The 17,744-nt window shown below is 44.2% G+C and overlaps 1 protein-coding gene across 2 annotated transcripts in view; it reads right to left on the bottom strand.

Moving 5' to 3' along the window:
* Positions 1–17,363, bottom strand: part of LOC110496157 (E3 ubiquitin-protein ligase RNF19B) — a 32,894-nt gene extending 15,531 nt beyond the window's left edge. The window contains exons 1-2 of one of the 2 annotated variants that reach the window (XM_021571892.3): positions 16,861–17,363; positions 1,133–2,458 (exon numbers count right to left, since the gene is read on the bottom strand). In XM_021571892.3, the coding sequence (XP_021427567.1) occupies positions 1,133–1,818 (686 nt within the window). In that variant the 5' untranslated portion in view covers positions 1,819–2,458; positions 16,861–17,363. Of the gene's footprint in view, positions 1–1,132; positions 2,459–2,728; positions 2,943–16,860 lie in introns of those variants that run through there. The other variant, XM_090208540.1, reaches the window with a different exon arrangement.
* Between the last annotated feature and the right edge of the window lie 381 nt (positions 17,364–17,744).

Below are 17,744 nucleotides of genomic sequence, written 5' to 3'. Positions count from 1 at the left end.
CATGGCACATATTGCACTTTTACTTTCTTCTCCAACACTTTGTTTTTGCATTATTTACACCAAATTGAACATGTTTCATTATTTATTTGAGGCTAAATTGATATTATTGATGTATTATATTAAGTTAAAATAAGTGTTCATTCAGTATTGTTGTAATTGTCATTATTACAAATAAATACAAATACATTTTTAAAAAATGCGCAATTAATCGGTAAGGGCTTTTTTTGGTCCTCCAATAATCGATATCGGTATTGAAAAATCATAATCGGTCAACCTCTAATTAGTACCATTATGTGTGTATGGAATCTGCACTCTTCACACACCCACACAATGTACTGCTTTGGAAACCTCCACTCTAGGTGGCCCAAACCACACTAGTCCTTTCCATGGTAGGACTGTAGGGAGGGAATGGTAGTGTATTGAGTCACTCTGGTTTCTTTAGAATGTAGGTCATCTATAGTCCAGCCCACTGTCTAGGTCCTTCCCCTCTGTCTGACAGGATTCACACTATCAAACAGACATGTTTCCTTCGAATATAAACATCATAGAGATTCTGTGCTTTCCCTCCCACAAACACACACACACACACACACACTTGCTTGTGGCACACATACACAAACACACAAAACATGCTCATACCAGCTCATCAGAAATTTCCCCATATCACATTAAACGATCAGCCTCTGAGCATTGTCATTCCCCTTGTAACCACATAATAGCCTGACATTCTAACCCACTTAGAGAATTCTAGGCTATAAAACTTTCCTTTCACCCTCATAGTGCCAACTGTCACCTCTGCCAGAGCCAATATAGCTTGTTATAATACTGTAGGTCATTCCAGTTTACGACAATCAGCCTCGAACTTATGATATCATTGACAGAACAATGCTTTCAAAGCATGAATCTGCTATATAAAAAAAAGGTTATGGTTAGTGTTAATGGTAGGGGTTAGGTAAAGGTAAGGTTTAAGTTCGGGGTTAGGGGTTGAAATCCTATTTGTGGTCAGAAAGAGCTTGAAGGTTCTTCCACCCCTTCCTGCATGGCTAGGCTATAGAGCTAGGCTTACGGTTCAGGTTTACACCCAGGTTCAGATTGAGGTTAAGGCCAGGAAACAATGAGAGTTGATTCTTACCCGCAGTCGGGCGCGGGACACCAGCGGCAGTCCGGGTCGGAGGCCAGGCAGCGTCGCAGCAGGAACTCCTCATACTTCTCCAGCAGGGCTGCGTCGCCCAAGATGTCCGCCACCTGATGAGGCGCCAGGCGCTCCGAGCACTCGGGGCAGCTGAGATGGACGCGGCTCTCCGTGATCTCGATGCGCAGGTACTGGCGCAGGCAGCACAGGCAGGAGCGGTGGCTGCAGCCCAGCAGCTCGGGGAGCTGTTCGGGGGGCTGGGGCACCAGGCACAGGGGGCACTCCAGGAAGTCTGCTGGAGGAGAGGAGCTGGAGGTGGTGGAGCTGGAGGACTGGGGGGGACCCAGGGAGGTCCGGCTGGAAGAGAGGGGCTCTGCTGGGGTGGAGGTCTGAGCGGTGGCTGGGCCCTGGGGAACATCCGTGGCAGTGTTCGTAGGGGCTGGGTCGGGTGTGGAAGGGACTACAGGGGGAACAAGGGGGGCAAGTTGTTGTTGTTGATGCTGTTGGTTGTGGAGCTGGGATAAAGGGGTGGCTGCCCCTGCTTTGGCGCTCCGGGAACCCCGTTTGCTGTGGAAGAGGCTGTGGAAGGAGATGCGTCCTTGGCGTTTTCTCGGTGCCCTGCATTTGGGGTTGGGAATGCCGCTCACCGAGGAGTGGGGGGATTCCGAGTCCCTTTCCGATCCCATTTTCCCAGAAAGTGACTCACGGTAGCGTCTTTCCTTTTCCGCTCTTATTAGTCTTATATCACCGTGAGGAAGCTTGCCTCACACACACTAACACAAACACACTCACACGGGAGTACTTGTGCTCGGGTGAAACCAGAACGGAATGTCGCTGATACCCAGTTGTAAACTCTTTTTCCTCTTCCTCTTAAACCCACAAATGGAACGATAGGTGAGAAGACAAAAGAGAAAGAGAAAGACACAAATAGCCAAAATTCCCCTTCCCTCCCGCTGGCTTTCACACCTCTCACACTCAGTTGCTCCAAATCAAGAGTGTGAGAAAAGTCATAGGTGTGCTTTTGTCCAAACCAACATAGGGGTCCAAAATTACAGTAAACTGTTACTGTAAACCACAAAGAGGAGAATGAATACAACAGGAAACGTCACTGTCACTCCTTAGTAAATGGTTCTCAATTCAGACGAGGAGGAAAAAAACATAGAGGAACGTTATAAAATGTATAGAACAACTTCTTGGGGGTTATTCAAAATGTCTTAAATCCTTCTTGGTGGTTGCTCCGGTCCAATTTTCTTCTGTAGTCCTTTTTCTCTCTTTTGCTTCTCCTCTTCTCTTCTGTGTGTGTCTCTCACTCTCTCAATCAACCGTCTGTGAGGAGGAAGAAGAGAACAGGAAGTTAGCTGAGCAGAGAGCACAGGGAGCATGCTCAGTATGACACACCTCTCCCCTCCTTCCTCATTCTCTCTCTTGCTGTTATTACTTCACAATTAACTCTTGGCGCAGATAGTCAGGAAGAATAAATTCATTACACTATGCACACACATACACACCTGGCATAATCACTGATAAAGACATGCTCATTGACTCACAAGATACAGCCATTTGGAAAGCGAAATACTTTCTTTTTTTTTTACTTACTAATGATGATGACATAATGTGTCTTGAAGAGGAAGCAAACTTATTCATCCGTCCAATTAGCTCCTATATTATTTATCCTCTCATTCCTTCTCTTTCTCTCATCCGCTCTTCTCCTTTGTCTCTCTCCGTCAATATGAAACCCTCTCTCTCACACACACACACACACACACACACACGTCGCAAGCTGCTCTCCACTTCACACTGCGCTTCTACTGCGGTTGCCATGACGATGCGCACTAGGAGCCGAGCAAACAGCGACCCACTCAGTGACTGTGGCACTTATGTATGCACTGACACACACACACAAGTAACACATGTACTCTTGTCATTTACTCATATTATATATATATATATATATATATATAATGCAGACACTGGTAAATATAGCACTGATTAATGTATGTGTGTATTGACACAGTGTTATAGGTGAGAGTGTGTGTGTGTGTGTGTGTGTGTGCCGAAAGTAATGTTATGCTAAGATAAGAGAAAAGGGAAAGAGAGAATCAGAGGGAGGGTTATGAGGGTTGACATTCAGAATCTGTGCCCCTCTCTTTAAGGTAGCCTATATATACCCACCTTCTAAGCACACACACACTGAGTCATAACAGCTTCATTACTGTGTTCTGGCCTGTTTCCCTCCTCCTAAAGTATGCCTGGTCTATGACAAGGTCTATGACAAGGCACATCTGATTATGATTCCAGTAGTAGCCTTTGAGTGCAGGAGGCTGAGAGACAGACACAGACAGAGGATCAACCAGTATGAGTCATAAAACATCAGACTTCAGCCCTTGTTGACAGAAGGGTATATGGGAAAGGGCTGGGCTAACATAGATACTGCATGTAGCTAACCATGATTGATTGAAATACTATTGGGTCAGTGACTGACAGATAGCAGCACCAATCGATTAGAGACCTTGGCTGAAAGAACTGGATGTTGTCTGTTTGCTTGCTCTCTTGCCTTGCACAGCCCTTAATAACAGCCAATAGCCACAGTTAAGACAGGTTGACCGGTAGTGATAGCGTTAGACAAAGGCTACAGGCTATCACACCAGGTTGTGTTGAAAGAAGAACATTGAACCATATTGATGAAACTGTAGTAGATTTCCACCATGTTACAGACGTACACACACACACACACAACGACACACACACACGCGATGAGGTGGAAATAAACATTCTATGTTATCCCAGCAGCAGTAACCATGGTGCCTCTTCCCTCCCTGATCTGCTGGGCTGGCGGGTGAAGTGAAAGGGCCACTGTTGAATCATGGATCGCTACGGAGTATAAAAATAATGGCAATTTATATACACTATATCTACAAAAAGGTATGTGGACACCCCTTCAAATTAGTGGATTCGGCTATTTCGGTCACAGTATAAAATCGAGCACACAGCTGTGAAATCTCCATAGACAAACAAGTCAGTTCGTCATATTTCTGCTCTGCTAGAACTGCCCAGGTCAACTGTAAGTGCTGTTATTGTGAAATGGAAACGTCAAGGAGCAACAACGGCTCTGCCGCGAAGTGGTAGGCCACACAAGCTCGCAGAACGGGAGCGCCGAAGGCTGCAGCATGTAAAAATGGTCTGTCCTCGGTTGCAACACTCACTACCGAGTTCCAAACTGCCTTTGGAAGCAACGTCAGCACAAGAACTGTTCGTCGGGAGCTTCATGAAATGGGTTCCATGGCCAAGCAGCATCACACAAGCTTAAGATTACCGAGCACAATGCCGAGCGTCGGCTGATGTGGTGTAAAGCTCGGCGCCATTGTACTCTGGAGGAGCAGAAACGCGTTCTTTGGAGTGATGAATCACGCTTCACCATCTGGCAGTCCGAAGGACGAATTTGGGTTTGGCTGATGTCAGGAGAACGCTACCTGCCCGAATGCATAGTGCCAACTGTAAAGTTTGGTGGAGGAGGAATAATGGTCTGGGGCTGTTTTTCATGATTCGGGCTAGGTCTCTTAGTTCCAGTGAAGGGAAATCTGAACGCTACAGCATACAATGACATTCTAGACGATTCTGTGCTTCCAACTTTGTGGCAATAGTTTGGGGAAGGCCCTTTCATGTTTTAGCATGACAATGCCCCCATGCACAAAGTGAGGTCCATACAGAAATGGTTTGTCGAGATCGGTGTGGAAGAACTTGACTGGCCTGCACAGAGCCCTGACCTCAACCCCATCAAACACCTTTGGTATAAATTGGAACACCGACTGGCATAATTGCCCAACATCAGTGCCCGACCACACTAACGCTGTTGTGGCTGAATGGAAGCAAGTCCCCACAGAAATGTTCCAACACCTAGTGGAAAGCCTTCCCATAAGAATGGAAGCTGTTATAGCAGCAAAGGGGGGACCAACTCCACATTAATTCCCATGATTTTGAAATGAGATGGTCAATGAGCAGGTGTCAACATACTTTTGTCATGTAGTCAGCAGAATTGGTAATAGCCCTCTCATCATACACTCTTAGAAAAAAAGGGTTCCAAAAGGGTTTTCGGCTGTCCCAATAGGAGAATCCTTTTTGGTTCCAGGGAGTACCATTTTCTGTTCCATGTAGAACCCTCTAGTGACAATGGAAAAAAACAGATAGTTACATATCGGGATATTATTTTTGACGATATATCATACCGTTTTGACAAGATCACAAAATTATTTTTGCGCTAGTTTGTTGTACCTGCAACAAAATGCCAATATTTTTCCAATTAGCTTTCTGCACTTTTATTTCTATGACTCATCCAAACTCGTCTTCTCATGGCTCTCTCCTGTCCCTCTGCAGGAATATGTATGGAACAATGAATCGCCCCCCCCAAAAAAAAAATCACAATACTGAATCACAATATATATAGAATCGTGAGAATCACAATACATATCAGATCGGCACCTAAGTATTGTGATAACATTGTATCGTAAGGTCCCTGGCAATTCCCAACCCTAGAACCCTCTGTGGAAAGGGTTCTACAAGGGAACCAAAAAAGGTTCTATCTGGAATCAAAAAGGGTTCTTCAAAAGGTTATCCTATGGGGACAGCCAAAGAACCCTTTTAGGTTCTAGATAGCACCTTTTTTTCCCCTAAGACTGTACCCTCAGGTTGGCACTAGCCTCTACTCTCCTATGATGAAACATAATTGCAATCTGTGTGTGTGTGTGTGTGTGTGTGTGTGTGTGTGTGTGTGTGTGTGTGTGTGTGTGTGTGTGTGTGTGTGTGTGTGTGTGTGTGTGTGTGCGTGTGTGTGGATGATAGCTTTCTATAGCCCTGCGTGAGTGCCTTTTTATGTCTACATGACTCTGTAAGAGTTGCCGTACACCCAAGTGTGTGTGTGTGTGTCACTTCAAACTGAACTTGATGACAAAATAGATTGTCCCTGGAAACTGTGTAAAAGTGTACTACACTGACTGTCAGAAAATAATTCTGTTCATATGTCTCCTATGAGATTCCTTTTCAGAGGTAAAGGAAAATGCATGATTCTGTAAAAGGCTTTCAAGAGAAATAGCTCTTATGAAAATGCCCTTTTTCCCTTTGGTAAGAAATTAAAATGTTAAAAAGCATAAAGAAATTCCTCATCTGGTTCAAAAACTCTCCTTCAATATATACTGAACAAAAATATAAACGCAACCATTTCAAATATTTTACTGAGTTACAGTTCATATAAGAAAATGAGTCAATTGAAATTAGGCCCTAATCTATGCATTTCACATGACTGGGAATACAGATATGAGTCTGTTGGTCACAGATACCTTTTTAAAAAAAAGTAGGGCGTGGATCAGAAAACCAGTCAGTATCTGGTGTGACCACCATTTGCCTCATGCAGTGCGAGACATCTGCTTCATATAGAGTTGATCAGGCGGTTGATTGTGGCTTGTGGAACGTTGTCCCTGTCCTCTTCAATGGCTGTGCGAAGTTGCTGGATATTGGCGGGAACTGGAACATGCTGCCGTCGATCCAGAGCATCCCACACATGCTCAATGGGTGACATGTCTGGCGAGTATGCAGGCCATGGAAAAACTGGGACACTTTCAGCTTCTAAGAATGTTGTACAGATCCTTGTGACATAGGGCTGTGCATTATCATGCTGAAACATGAGGTGATGGCAGCGGATGAATGGCACGACAATGGGCCTCAGGATATCATCACGGTATCTCTGTGCATTCACATTGCCATCAATAAAATGCAATTGTGTTCGTTGTCCATAGTTTAGGCCTGCCCATACCATAACCACACCGCCACCATGGGGCACTCTGTTCAGAACGTTGACATCAGCAAACCGTTCGCCCACATGACGCCATACACGTGGTCTGCGTTTGTGAGGCTGTTTGGACGCATTGCCAAATTCTCTAAAAAGACGGAGGCGGCTTATGGTAGATAAATGAACATTCAATTATCTGGCAACAGCTCTGGTGGCCATTCCTGCAGTCAGCATGCCAATTTCCCCCCAGGTGGATGGATCATCCTGGCAAAATGAGAAATGCTCATTAACAAGGATGTGAAAAAATGTGTCCACAAAATTTGAGAGAAATAAGCTTTTTGTGAGTATTTGGAACATTTCTGGGATCTTTTACTTCAGCTCATGAAACATGGGACCAACACTTTTCATGCCCCGTTAATATTTTGGCTCAGTGTGGGTATTAGAGCTGTACTCAGTTACTGTTTGGTGTAAATGGCATTATATAGCTTTCATTACATTAGCAAATGTGTCATCTCTGGCATTAAGAAAGTATTCTTGTCAAGTGACAATATATTTGGAAGGGTTTTGATGCATCTAGTATCCAAACGTTAGACCTTTTCGGATCATTTTAGTGGGATATATATTGAATGTAGCCCCTACATGACTTGAGAGAGAGAGACAGAGAGACATAAATAGAAAGAGGGATGAGAGTGAGTGAGGAGGCATGGCAGATGGGCATGAACAGGCTGAAGACTCAGTGGTCTAAGTTCTGTGATCGGCACACGCTTTTTCCCCCTCACTTGTCCTCCCACTCGACTGCTGCTCGCGCACGCACACACGCACACACAATCTCTCGCTGTGATGTACAATTACACTAATGACATTTTATTTAGCCTCTAAGCAGCTCTAGTTTCTTGTCTTCTGAATTAAAAACCTCTCGGACATGTCAGATATTGTTATGCTTGCTGCTGCTGCAAGGTGAGTCAACTGTGTGCAGAGCCTCTTGACAGAGACATTACTCTTCTTGGACATTAAGTGGGGCCAGTTTGTGCTTTCAGTTTGTTTGGCCTCGTCTCAGCAATTCTATTTCCGGAAGACACTGAAACTGTACAGTCTAAGTACTTTAGGATCCTCCATCCTTCCCAGGAACCCTATGAACCTACATACTGCCTCTATGCACGCAAGTCAATTTGATATGATACTGTAAGTCAATTTGATATGATACCGGTGTGCCACTGAAAGACCCGATAGTTGTTACACAAGCCGCTGAGTCAGAGCTGATTTGTTGCTGTTGCAGAGCTGTTTTGGGGTTACACTTTACAAGCCTCTGCAAATACATTATGCAAAATGAAGACAATAAAAGCATGGATCTATTTTGGACCAGGGACATCCAACCAAAATGAAAGGGAAGACTGGGGATGTCCCTATTATACTGTTGTGCTATATTTCACTTTGTCAACTTTGATTATGCTTTATAAAATACATATATTTTGTGTGTGTGTAAATGTCATATTATTCAGGGATATAGTTGATATTCAGAGATATGGTTGACACAAACTAACACAATGGGGGCACAGTAGGCTACTGATACAGTACTATACTCCAGTAGGCTACTGATATAGTACTATACTCCAGTAGGCTTCTGATACAGTACTATACTCCAGTAGTCTTCTGATACAGTACTATACTCCAGTAGTCTTCTGATACAGTACTATACTCCAGTAGGCTTCTGATATAGTACTATACTCCAGTAGGCTTCTGATACAGTACTATACTCCAGTAGGCTTCTGATACAGTACTATACTCCAGTAGTCTTCTGATACAGTACTATACTCCAGTAGGCTTCTGATATAGTACTATACTCCAGTAGGCTTCTGATACAGTACTATACTCCAGTAGGCTTCTGATACAGTACTATGCTCCAGTAGGCCTAAGTAATTAAAACTCACCATCACACAAACAATCCGATTCATGTCACTGTGTGGTTGTTTACAAAGACTGACAGACAGCGGGGTAGGCAGACGAGCTGGTAAGCTAATTAGCTGGTTTGTAGTGATACTACCTAAACCCTCTGTAAGCCCTGAGCTCTAACTGAGGACTGAGGCCTGTGTCTCTGGGCTGAGTCTCTGGGTAGAGCAGGTGGTCTCTGTGAACTCAGGTTTACTGGTTTAATAGACTCAATTCATTAGAGCAGAAGGGCGCAATAACAGGTTAATAAAGAGCCTCCCGAGTGGCGCAGCGGTCTGAGGCAATGTATCTCAGTGCTAGAGGCGTCACTACAGACCCTGGTTCAATTCCAGGCTGTATCACAACCGGCCGTGAGTGGGAGTCCCATAGGGCGGCGCACAATTGGCGGCCAGCGTTGTCCGGGTTAGGGTTTGGCCGGGGTAGGCCGTCATTGTAAATAATAATTAAAGTTTACATAAAAACAATAAATAAAAATACTGAAGGTAGCGACAGCAGCGTGAGGCAGATGAGATGCCTCTCAGTGGGTTGTTCTCTTTATCAACATCTTTCAATCTCTCCTGGCAGAAGTTAATATAGGAGGGAGGAAACAGAGGGAACTGCCCCGGTGGCTATGACTCTCGTTCCTCTCTCTCTCTTCACCTCTCTGTGACGAGGCCATCGCCGTGTCTCGCTAACATGCTGGGCAGGCCAAGACTGCTGCCTCCTCTAAACACCAGGCTAGTTGAGTCATGTCGTGATGTGATGAGACTATGTGAAAACTGGGTTAAAAAGGAAACACGTCCTTCTGTTCAGCCAAAAGCGCCATTACTGCCTACTGATTCATAGTGTTTGGCGGTCATTTGGAGGCCATTTGGAGCCCTCCCACACTATCGGTTTTATAAGGTAATGGAAGATGTGGGAGTTTTAAAAAGGTGTTGAGAGCCAGAGACAGTCGTTGGCCATTCTGTGGAAGCACCTAGAGAAACCAGACTTTGTGTTTCCCTCTGAATTTACCTCAGAACTGAAGCTGGCAGGGAGGAGTGGTCAGCCAGTCTCGCATCCCTTTTCAAACAAAATGAAACAACAGGAATACCCTGGAATAACCCCATTACAAGCACTCGAACACACACGCCACGCACCCACATACTTATACACCCAGTCATCCACACATTGACACATCGTCAAACAAACACACACACACACACACACACACACACACACACTTATATATTGCATAAGAGATACACACGTATGAATGTCCCTCTGATTCAGTGCGATAAAAGGGAGAGTCAGGCTACGAGGTTCTATAATTAGAGGAGCATTCAGGAGGCAAACTGCTGAGTTGTTGAATGTTTAATGTGAAGCCTGGAGGCGTCACAGCGGCAGAGAATAGGCCCAGGTCCCAGCCCCACAGCCCCCTGAGCCCCAATCCACCAACACAGACCAGGGCATACCAACCAGCGGGTATGAAAGACAGGGAGGGGCCGGGTCGTTTGAGGGAGAAAGAGAAGGAGGTGAGACATGGTCAATGAGGACAGTGCATGTGAGTGGAGATAGATACAGTATGTCACATAGGCCTAGTATGGTTGACTGTTAGGCTGACTTCCAGTGCACTGTAACCTGAAGCGGCCTAGTATGTGGGACCAGAGACTACAAATGAAGTCAGCATTTCCAGTAAATATAGGTAATATCGTTGCGGGGTAGTGAGTGTTGACTTCCCTATTAGTTGTTGAAGACAGACGGTAACTAGAGCAAGCAGATGGATACCAGGCTTTCATGGTTAAATGTTGTCACCTCTTTCCTCTCTCTCCCTCTCTCTCTCTCTCAATGGAATGATATTAATATCCTGGCCTCAATAATGCTTTCGGGACAAACAGGGGAGCGGTGGGACAAGGAACGCATGAGTGAGAGGGGAGAGGAGGAAATTGAGAATGAGGAGGGCATTCGACATGACGGGCATTTTGGAATAGAGATGTCAAAGAATGCTCAGAGGTGTTAAACGGTAGCTCACCACTTCCTACAGGCTACTGTAGCAACATGCATGTACACAAACAAACACAGATGCACACACAGTAGTTATGTACTATGGTACTCTATCATCAGCCTTGCCTCACTGTTAGATTACTGTGCACTTGTTTTATACTCAAGAATGAGGAGCAGTCAAAACATGCACAATACTATGGGATATATACACAATATATTCAAAGGTATGTGGACACCCCTTCAAATTAGTGGAATTGGCTTTTTCCAGCCACACCCATTGCTGACAGGTGTATATATTTGAGCACAGAGCCATGCAATCTCCATAGACAAGCATTGGCAGTAGAATGACCTTACTGAAGAGCTCAGTGACTTTCAACGTTGCACTGTCATAGGATGCCACCTTTCCAACAAGTCAGTTCATCACATTTCTGCCCTGCTAGAGTTACCCCGGGCAACTGTAAATGCTGTTATTGTGAAGTGGAAACGTCTAGGAGCAACAACGGCTCTGCCGTGAAGTGGTAGGCCACACAAGCTCACAGAACGGGACCGCCGAGGGTTGAAGCGAGTAGCGCATAAAAATGGTCTGTCCTCAGTTGAAACACTCACTACAGAGTTCCAAACTTCCTCTGGAAGCAACTTCAGCACAAGAACTGTTCGTCGGGAGCTTCATGAAATGGGTTTCCATGGCCAAACATCAAGTCAAATGTTATTTGTCACATGCGCTGAATACAACAGTTAAATTAAAGTAAAAAATTATAAAAAGTAACACAATAAAATAACAATAGCGAGGCTATATACAGGGGGTACCGGTACAGAGTCAATGTGCAGGGGTACAAGTTAGTTGACGTAATTTGTACACGTAGGTATGGGTAAAAGTGACTATGCATCGAAAATAGACAGCACGTAGGCCAGTGGCGCCGCCAAGGGGTGGCCAGGGGGGGCCGCGGCCACCCTGATACAATAGCTCCCCCCACTCTGAGTCCCCTCGTGGGGTGCATATGCATAATATGCTTCTATCTGATATTTTACATTAGGTACTATTCATTTAAATCAATAATGTATATTTTTCATAATAGTTCATGTGAAAGAAAATGACAAATGCATAGCCAGCCAGATGCTTTTGACCGTCCGGGAACTGAGTCACACTCCGACCCGTCACCTCTTCCCAGCCTGCTACTGCACAGTGCACTGCCAGATGACAGCAGCAGCTGAGCTCAGCCTCGTGTCTCTGGTGGCATCATCGGAAGCTAGGCTAGCTGGCAGATGCCTGCAGAGTTGAGACCACCAGACTGCTAACGGGTAAGTAAGTCATACAGTACTAGTTACAGTTTTTTTTATTTATTATGTACTCAGTAAACTCTTCGTTTTTTGACGGTGTCGAATTACCTGGCTAGCTAGCTTATTAAGTTAGCTAGTGAATTGGGGCATTGGGGAGGCTTAGCTAGCTAGTTTATGCCGTAAGGTTACTCTGCAGCATAGAGAGTGTTAGCTAAATATAGTTAGAGATCCTAGCTTTCCAGAACGATTTTCAAACCACTTGATGAACTTAGGACTGCCAGAGCATCTAGCTAGCTGACGTTATGGGCTGGTATAGCGTTAGCTTACTAGCTACGATTAGCCACTGTAGCTATGTCAATTTGCAGACGATGAAGAGAAAGTCCACGGATATCGCTTCTTTCTTTAAGAAGAACAGTAGTACAGGGGAGATACAGCCGACAGGGGAGCAGCAGCAGAGGGTTAACGTTAGTGAGGATGCAGTCGAAGATGATGATAACGTCATTGAGCAAGCCAATGAACAGGCAGAGGCAGCGAGAGAGCATGGCAGAACATGACGGCGACGAACTGGCACAGGCAGCATCAGTGACAGAGCACAGTGAAGAACACCAGACAGCAGCACGGCACGAAAGTGCGGAACAGGCAGCAACAACAGTCCCAGAGGTCAACAACCAAGCGAGGCAGGACCCAGCTAGAGCTATTCAACCCGTTCCTGGACCAACAGATGAAGTTATGACAGCATGACAGTGCCCCTGATAATGAAATGGGTGGCTAGAGAGTAATGTTATCTGGGTCATGACATAATCACATAAAGCCTTCTGATTCATGTTTATTGGTCGTTGAGTTTGAATAGTCTGAATTGTCTGTAGGCCGATATTACAAATGAGCCCAAATAGATCTACAGTGTGTTGGCCTCCTTGTAACATTCACCAATGTTTATGGTGAGATAAAACATCTGTCAGATATCTTACAGTCCCCATAACTCAATTTGGGCACGGCTATTACCTTTGTTGATTCTCTAGTTGACACATTGAACAGTTATAGAGAGGGCTCTCGCTTGAATGAGATTTGGGACAACACGGTGACCTCCAGGCCGTCAGATCACACCAAGCTCTAGGCTTGCTGGGCATCACATTCCCACTCCAATAGTTCAAAGACAGGTCAACACAGATAAGGAGTCATTCGTGGGCAGGTTCATTCATTCCAATCGTTGATGTGCTTCTCTCTGAGGTGACGACAAGATGTTCTACAGTAAATTGTGTCATCATGCAAGGCCTTGAATCTCTGCAGTCCCACATTTTGTGAGAAAAATTAAGTGTTTTCCATTTGCCTCACAACACAACTGCAGCACTGAGGATCTGGAATATGAGATCCCTCAGCTTAAGCAAATTCTTGATAGGAAGCAAACTGGTGGCTTGGAAACACCAGTTTAATAAAGCTCACAGTCTTCCTTGAGCCATATAGGGAGGTGTTCCACGAGATGTTTAAACTTTGCATTACCTGTGAGCACTGCAGCATGTGAGAACAGTTTTCCTGTGCTAAAGTTAATCAAGACTGTCTTGAGAAATACAATGAGTGACAAGCGATTGCTCCATTTGGGGGTGTTAAGAGTAGAGTCAAGGGCGAGGGCCATAAATCTTGATTTTGTGGATGTGTTTGCCAAAAGACACAGCAACAGGCGAATAAAGCTGTATTGAAAAGAATGTAGCCTATTAAAGCAGGGATATGAATAGGCTATGAGTAGGCTATAGTAAAATGTATATTGTTGTCCATGATTGTGCTTTTTTGTTTTGTTTTCCATTTTTGGACATATACAGTTGAAGTCAGAAGTTTACATACACTTAGGTTGGAGTCAATAAAACTTGTTTTTCAACCACTCCACAAGTGTCTTGTTAACAAACTATAATTTTGGCAAGTCGGTTGTGCATGACACAAGTAATTTTTCCAACAATTGTTTACACACAGATTATTTCACATATAATTCACTGTCTCACAATTCCAGTGGGTCAGAAGTTTACATACACTAAGTTGACTGTGCCTTTGAACAGCTGGGAAAATTCCAGAAAATTATGTCATGGCGTTAGAAGCTTCTGGCAAGGTAATTGACATCATTTGAGTCAATTGGAGGTGTACCTGTGGATGTATTTCAAGGACTACCTTCAAACTCAGTGCCTCTTTGCTTGACATCATAGGAAAATCAAAAGAAAATCAGCCAAGACCTCAGAAAAATAAATTGTAGACCTCCACAAGTCTGGTTCATCCTTGGGAGCAATTTCCAAACACCTGAAGGTACCACGTTCACCAGTACAAACAAGTGTATGCAAGTATAAACACCATGGGACCACGCTGCCGTCATACCAGGAGAAGGAGACGAATTCTAGAGATGAAGGTACTTTGGTGCAAAAAGTGCAAATCAATCCCAGAACAACAGCAAAGGACCTTGTGAAGATGCTGGAGGAAACAGGTACAAAACTATCTATATCCACAGTAAAATTAGTCCTTTATCAACCTGAAAGGCCGCTGAGCAAGGAAGAAGCCACTGGTCCAAAACCGTCATAAAAAAGCCAGACTACGGTTTGCAACTGCACATGGGGACAAAGATCGTACTTTTTGGAGAAATGTCCTATGGTCTGATGAAACAAAAATAGAACTGTTTGGCCATAATGACCATTGTTATGTTTAGAGGAAAAAGGGGGAGGCTTGCAAGCCGAAGAACACCATCCCAACCGTGAAGCACAGGGGTGGCAGCATCATGGTGTGGTGGTGCTTTGCTGCAGGAGGAATTGGTGCACTTCACAAAATAGATGGCATCATGAGGAAAGAAAATTATGTGGATATATTGAAGCAACATCTCAAGATATCAGTCAGGCAGGAAGTTAAAGCTTGGTCGCAAATGGGTCTTCCAAATGGACAATGACCCCAAGCATACTTCCAAAGTTGTGGCAAAATTACTTAAGGACAACAAAGTCAATGTATTGGAGTGGCCATCACAAAGCCATGACCTCAATCCTATAGAAAATGTGTGGGCAGAAATAAATAATTCTCTCTACTATCATTGTGACATTTCACATTCATAAAATAAAGTGGTGATCCTAACTGACCTAAGACAGAGAATTTTTACTTGGATTAAATGGCAGGAATTGTGAAAAAACTGAGTTTAAATGTATTTGGCTAAGGTGTATGTAAACTTCTGACTTCAACTGTATAATATTTTTGTTTACAAAAAAAGACACAGCAACAGCCGAATAAAGCTGTATTGAAAATAATTGGAGGCCTCTGTGTGATGTTTTTAAACTCAAGTAGGCTTGCTCCCAGTAAATGTTGTGTTCCTTACAATCAATGTGCTCCTTCAAGTTAAAGCTGTATATTTGTATTTTTAAGGAAAGGGACAACTCGCCTATTTGAAGAACAATGAATTGCCTAAACACATTTATACAGATAAATAACACATTTAAACAGGATTGTTGTGGTACTCAAAATGTTAACTGAACCGGTACTAGTCAATGCACATAAGATAAATAGTAACATTAACTGTAAAATAAGAAACCAAAGTATATCAGTATGCGATTCCTTAACTCTCATATTGACATAGTTTTCAACTAGCCTATATACTACAACAGAATTCCTGAGAATTCCTGAATTTCAGTTATGGCTTTGGTTTTGGTGGGCCACCTCGAGATTTTCAGTGGCCCAACCTGGCCACTGCACGTAGCAGTAGCGAAAAACAAATATGGGGATGGGGGGGGGGTCAATGTAAACAGTCCGGGTGGCCATTTAATTAATTGTTCAGCAGTCTTATGGCTAGAAGCTGTTAAGGAGCCTTTTGGTCCTAGAATAGGCGCTCCGGTACCGTTTTCCGTGCAGAAGCCTAAGATCACCATGTGCAATGCCAAGCATCAGCTGGTGGGGTGTAAAGCCATTGGACATTGGAGCAGTGGAAACATGGTCTCTGGAGTGATGGATCACGCTTCACCATCTGGAAATCAGACGGACAAATCTGGTTTTGCCAGAACACTAGCTGCCCCAATGCATAGTGCCAACTGTAAAGTTTGGTGGATGAGGAATAATGATCTGGGGCTGTTTTTCATGGTTCAGGCTCCTTAGTTCCAGTGAAGGGAAATCTGAACGCTACAGCATACAATGACATTCTAGACAATTCTGTGCTTCCAACTTTGTAGCAACAGTTTGTGGAAGGCCCTTTCCTGTTTCAGCATGACAATGCCCCCATGCACAAAGCGAGGTCCATACAGGAAATGGTTTGTCGAGATCGGTGTGAAAGAACGTGACTGGCCTGCACAGAGCCCGACCTCAACCCCATCAAATACCTTTGGGATGAATTGGAACGCCAACTAGGAGCCAGGCCTAGTCGCCAAACATCACTAATGCTCTTGGCTGAATGGAAGCAAGTCCCTGCAGCAATGTTCCAACATCTAGTGGAAGGCCTTCCCAGAAGACTGGAGGCTGTTATAGCAGCAAAAGGGGGATCAGCTCCAGATCAATGCCCATGATTTTGGATTGAGATGTTCGACGAGAAGGTGTCCACATACTTTTGGTCATGTAGTGTACCTTTGGCAGTTCATATAAACTGACCAGGTAGCAAACTAACACTTCCGTTAGCGATAGGTTACTAACCTTAATGTAGCCTAGTAGGCAACTGAGCGACATGACATTCCAAACCACAAGACGCATGATGAAATGTGTAAAAATCGAACTCTTGAACATGTTGCAATTTGTGTCAAGGCCCAATACGGCAGACTCTTCTTACCTCGGGGTAGTATGAGACCGTTTTCTGGTACCCGTTGTGAGTCTTCTCCCGTGAGTGGCGATGCGCATTGATCGATTGCTTTGGGCGTGTTGAAGTCCTCGTTTTGTCCAGGCTATTTCATCTCAGCCTCCAATACGGGACCTGACACCATTCCTAAAATATCAATGGACTATATATATATATATGCGTGTAGACTGAATATACAATACAGCTGTGACCCCGTCCCCTATTTGGAGCGCAACAGAATAATCTTCGCAGCTTGCTTCTTTGCTCGCTGACGGAGGAAAACCCTGTGCGGCTACCAACATGGAACACGGAAACCCCACCCGTCCGTAGTGACGTCACATTTGGAAACTCAAAATGCATTTACTTGGTCTTCACGAAGGGAAACTGATGTCATTATTTTGTTTGTGGAATGAAACCACCTGGAACGTGAACATTATTTTGTGTAGAGGTCCCAAAAATAATTAAAATCCTAAAGATAGTGCTTACCAGTCGATGACGAATTTCATCCAACTTTACAGATTTGTTTACCTTTATTCAACTAGGCAAGTCAGTTAAGATCAAATTCCTCTTTTCATTGCAACAGTGGGTAAACTGCCGTGTTCGGTTACAAGTCCAACGCTCTAACCACTAGGCTACCTGCCACCCCCGAACAAGGCAGTTGATTGAGTGCTGGAGCAATGTACTTGGATTCATGTTCTCAAAGTACATCTCTCAGTGTCTATAATAATTTAGAGATTTTCCTGACCAGGTGATTTACACATTTGACAAGTATGAACATTACCCACTATGCAGGCAAACGCATTATGTTCCATAAAGACGACACCCACCCAGTATGCAAAGTAAACCATGACTAGCTTCACATTGAGATAATGGCAGTT

This window comes from Oncorhynchus mykiss, chromosome 18, assembly GCF_057628025.1.
Source record: "Oncorhynchus mykiss isolate SJ-2025 chromosome 18, ASM5762802v1, whole genome shotgun sequence".
Lineage (NCBI taxonomy): Eukaryota > Metazoa > Chordata > Actinopteri > Salmoniformes > Salmonidae > Oncorhynchus > Oncorhynchus mykiss.
This window is presented reverse-complemented; position numbering and strand designations above follow the sequence as displayed.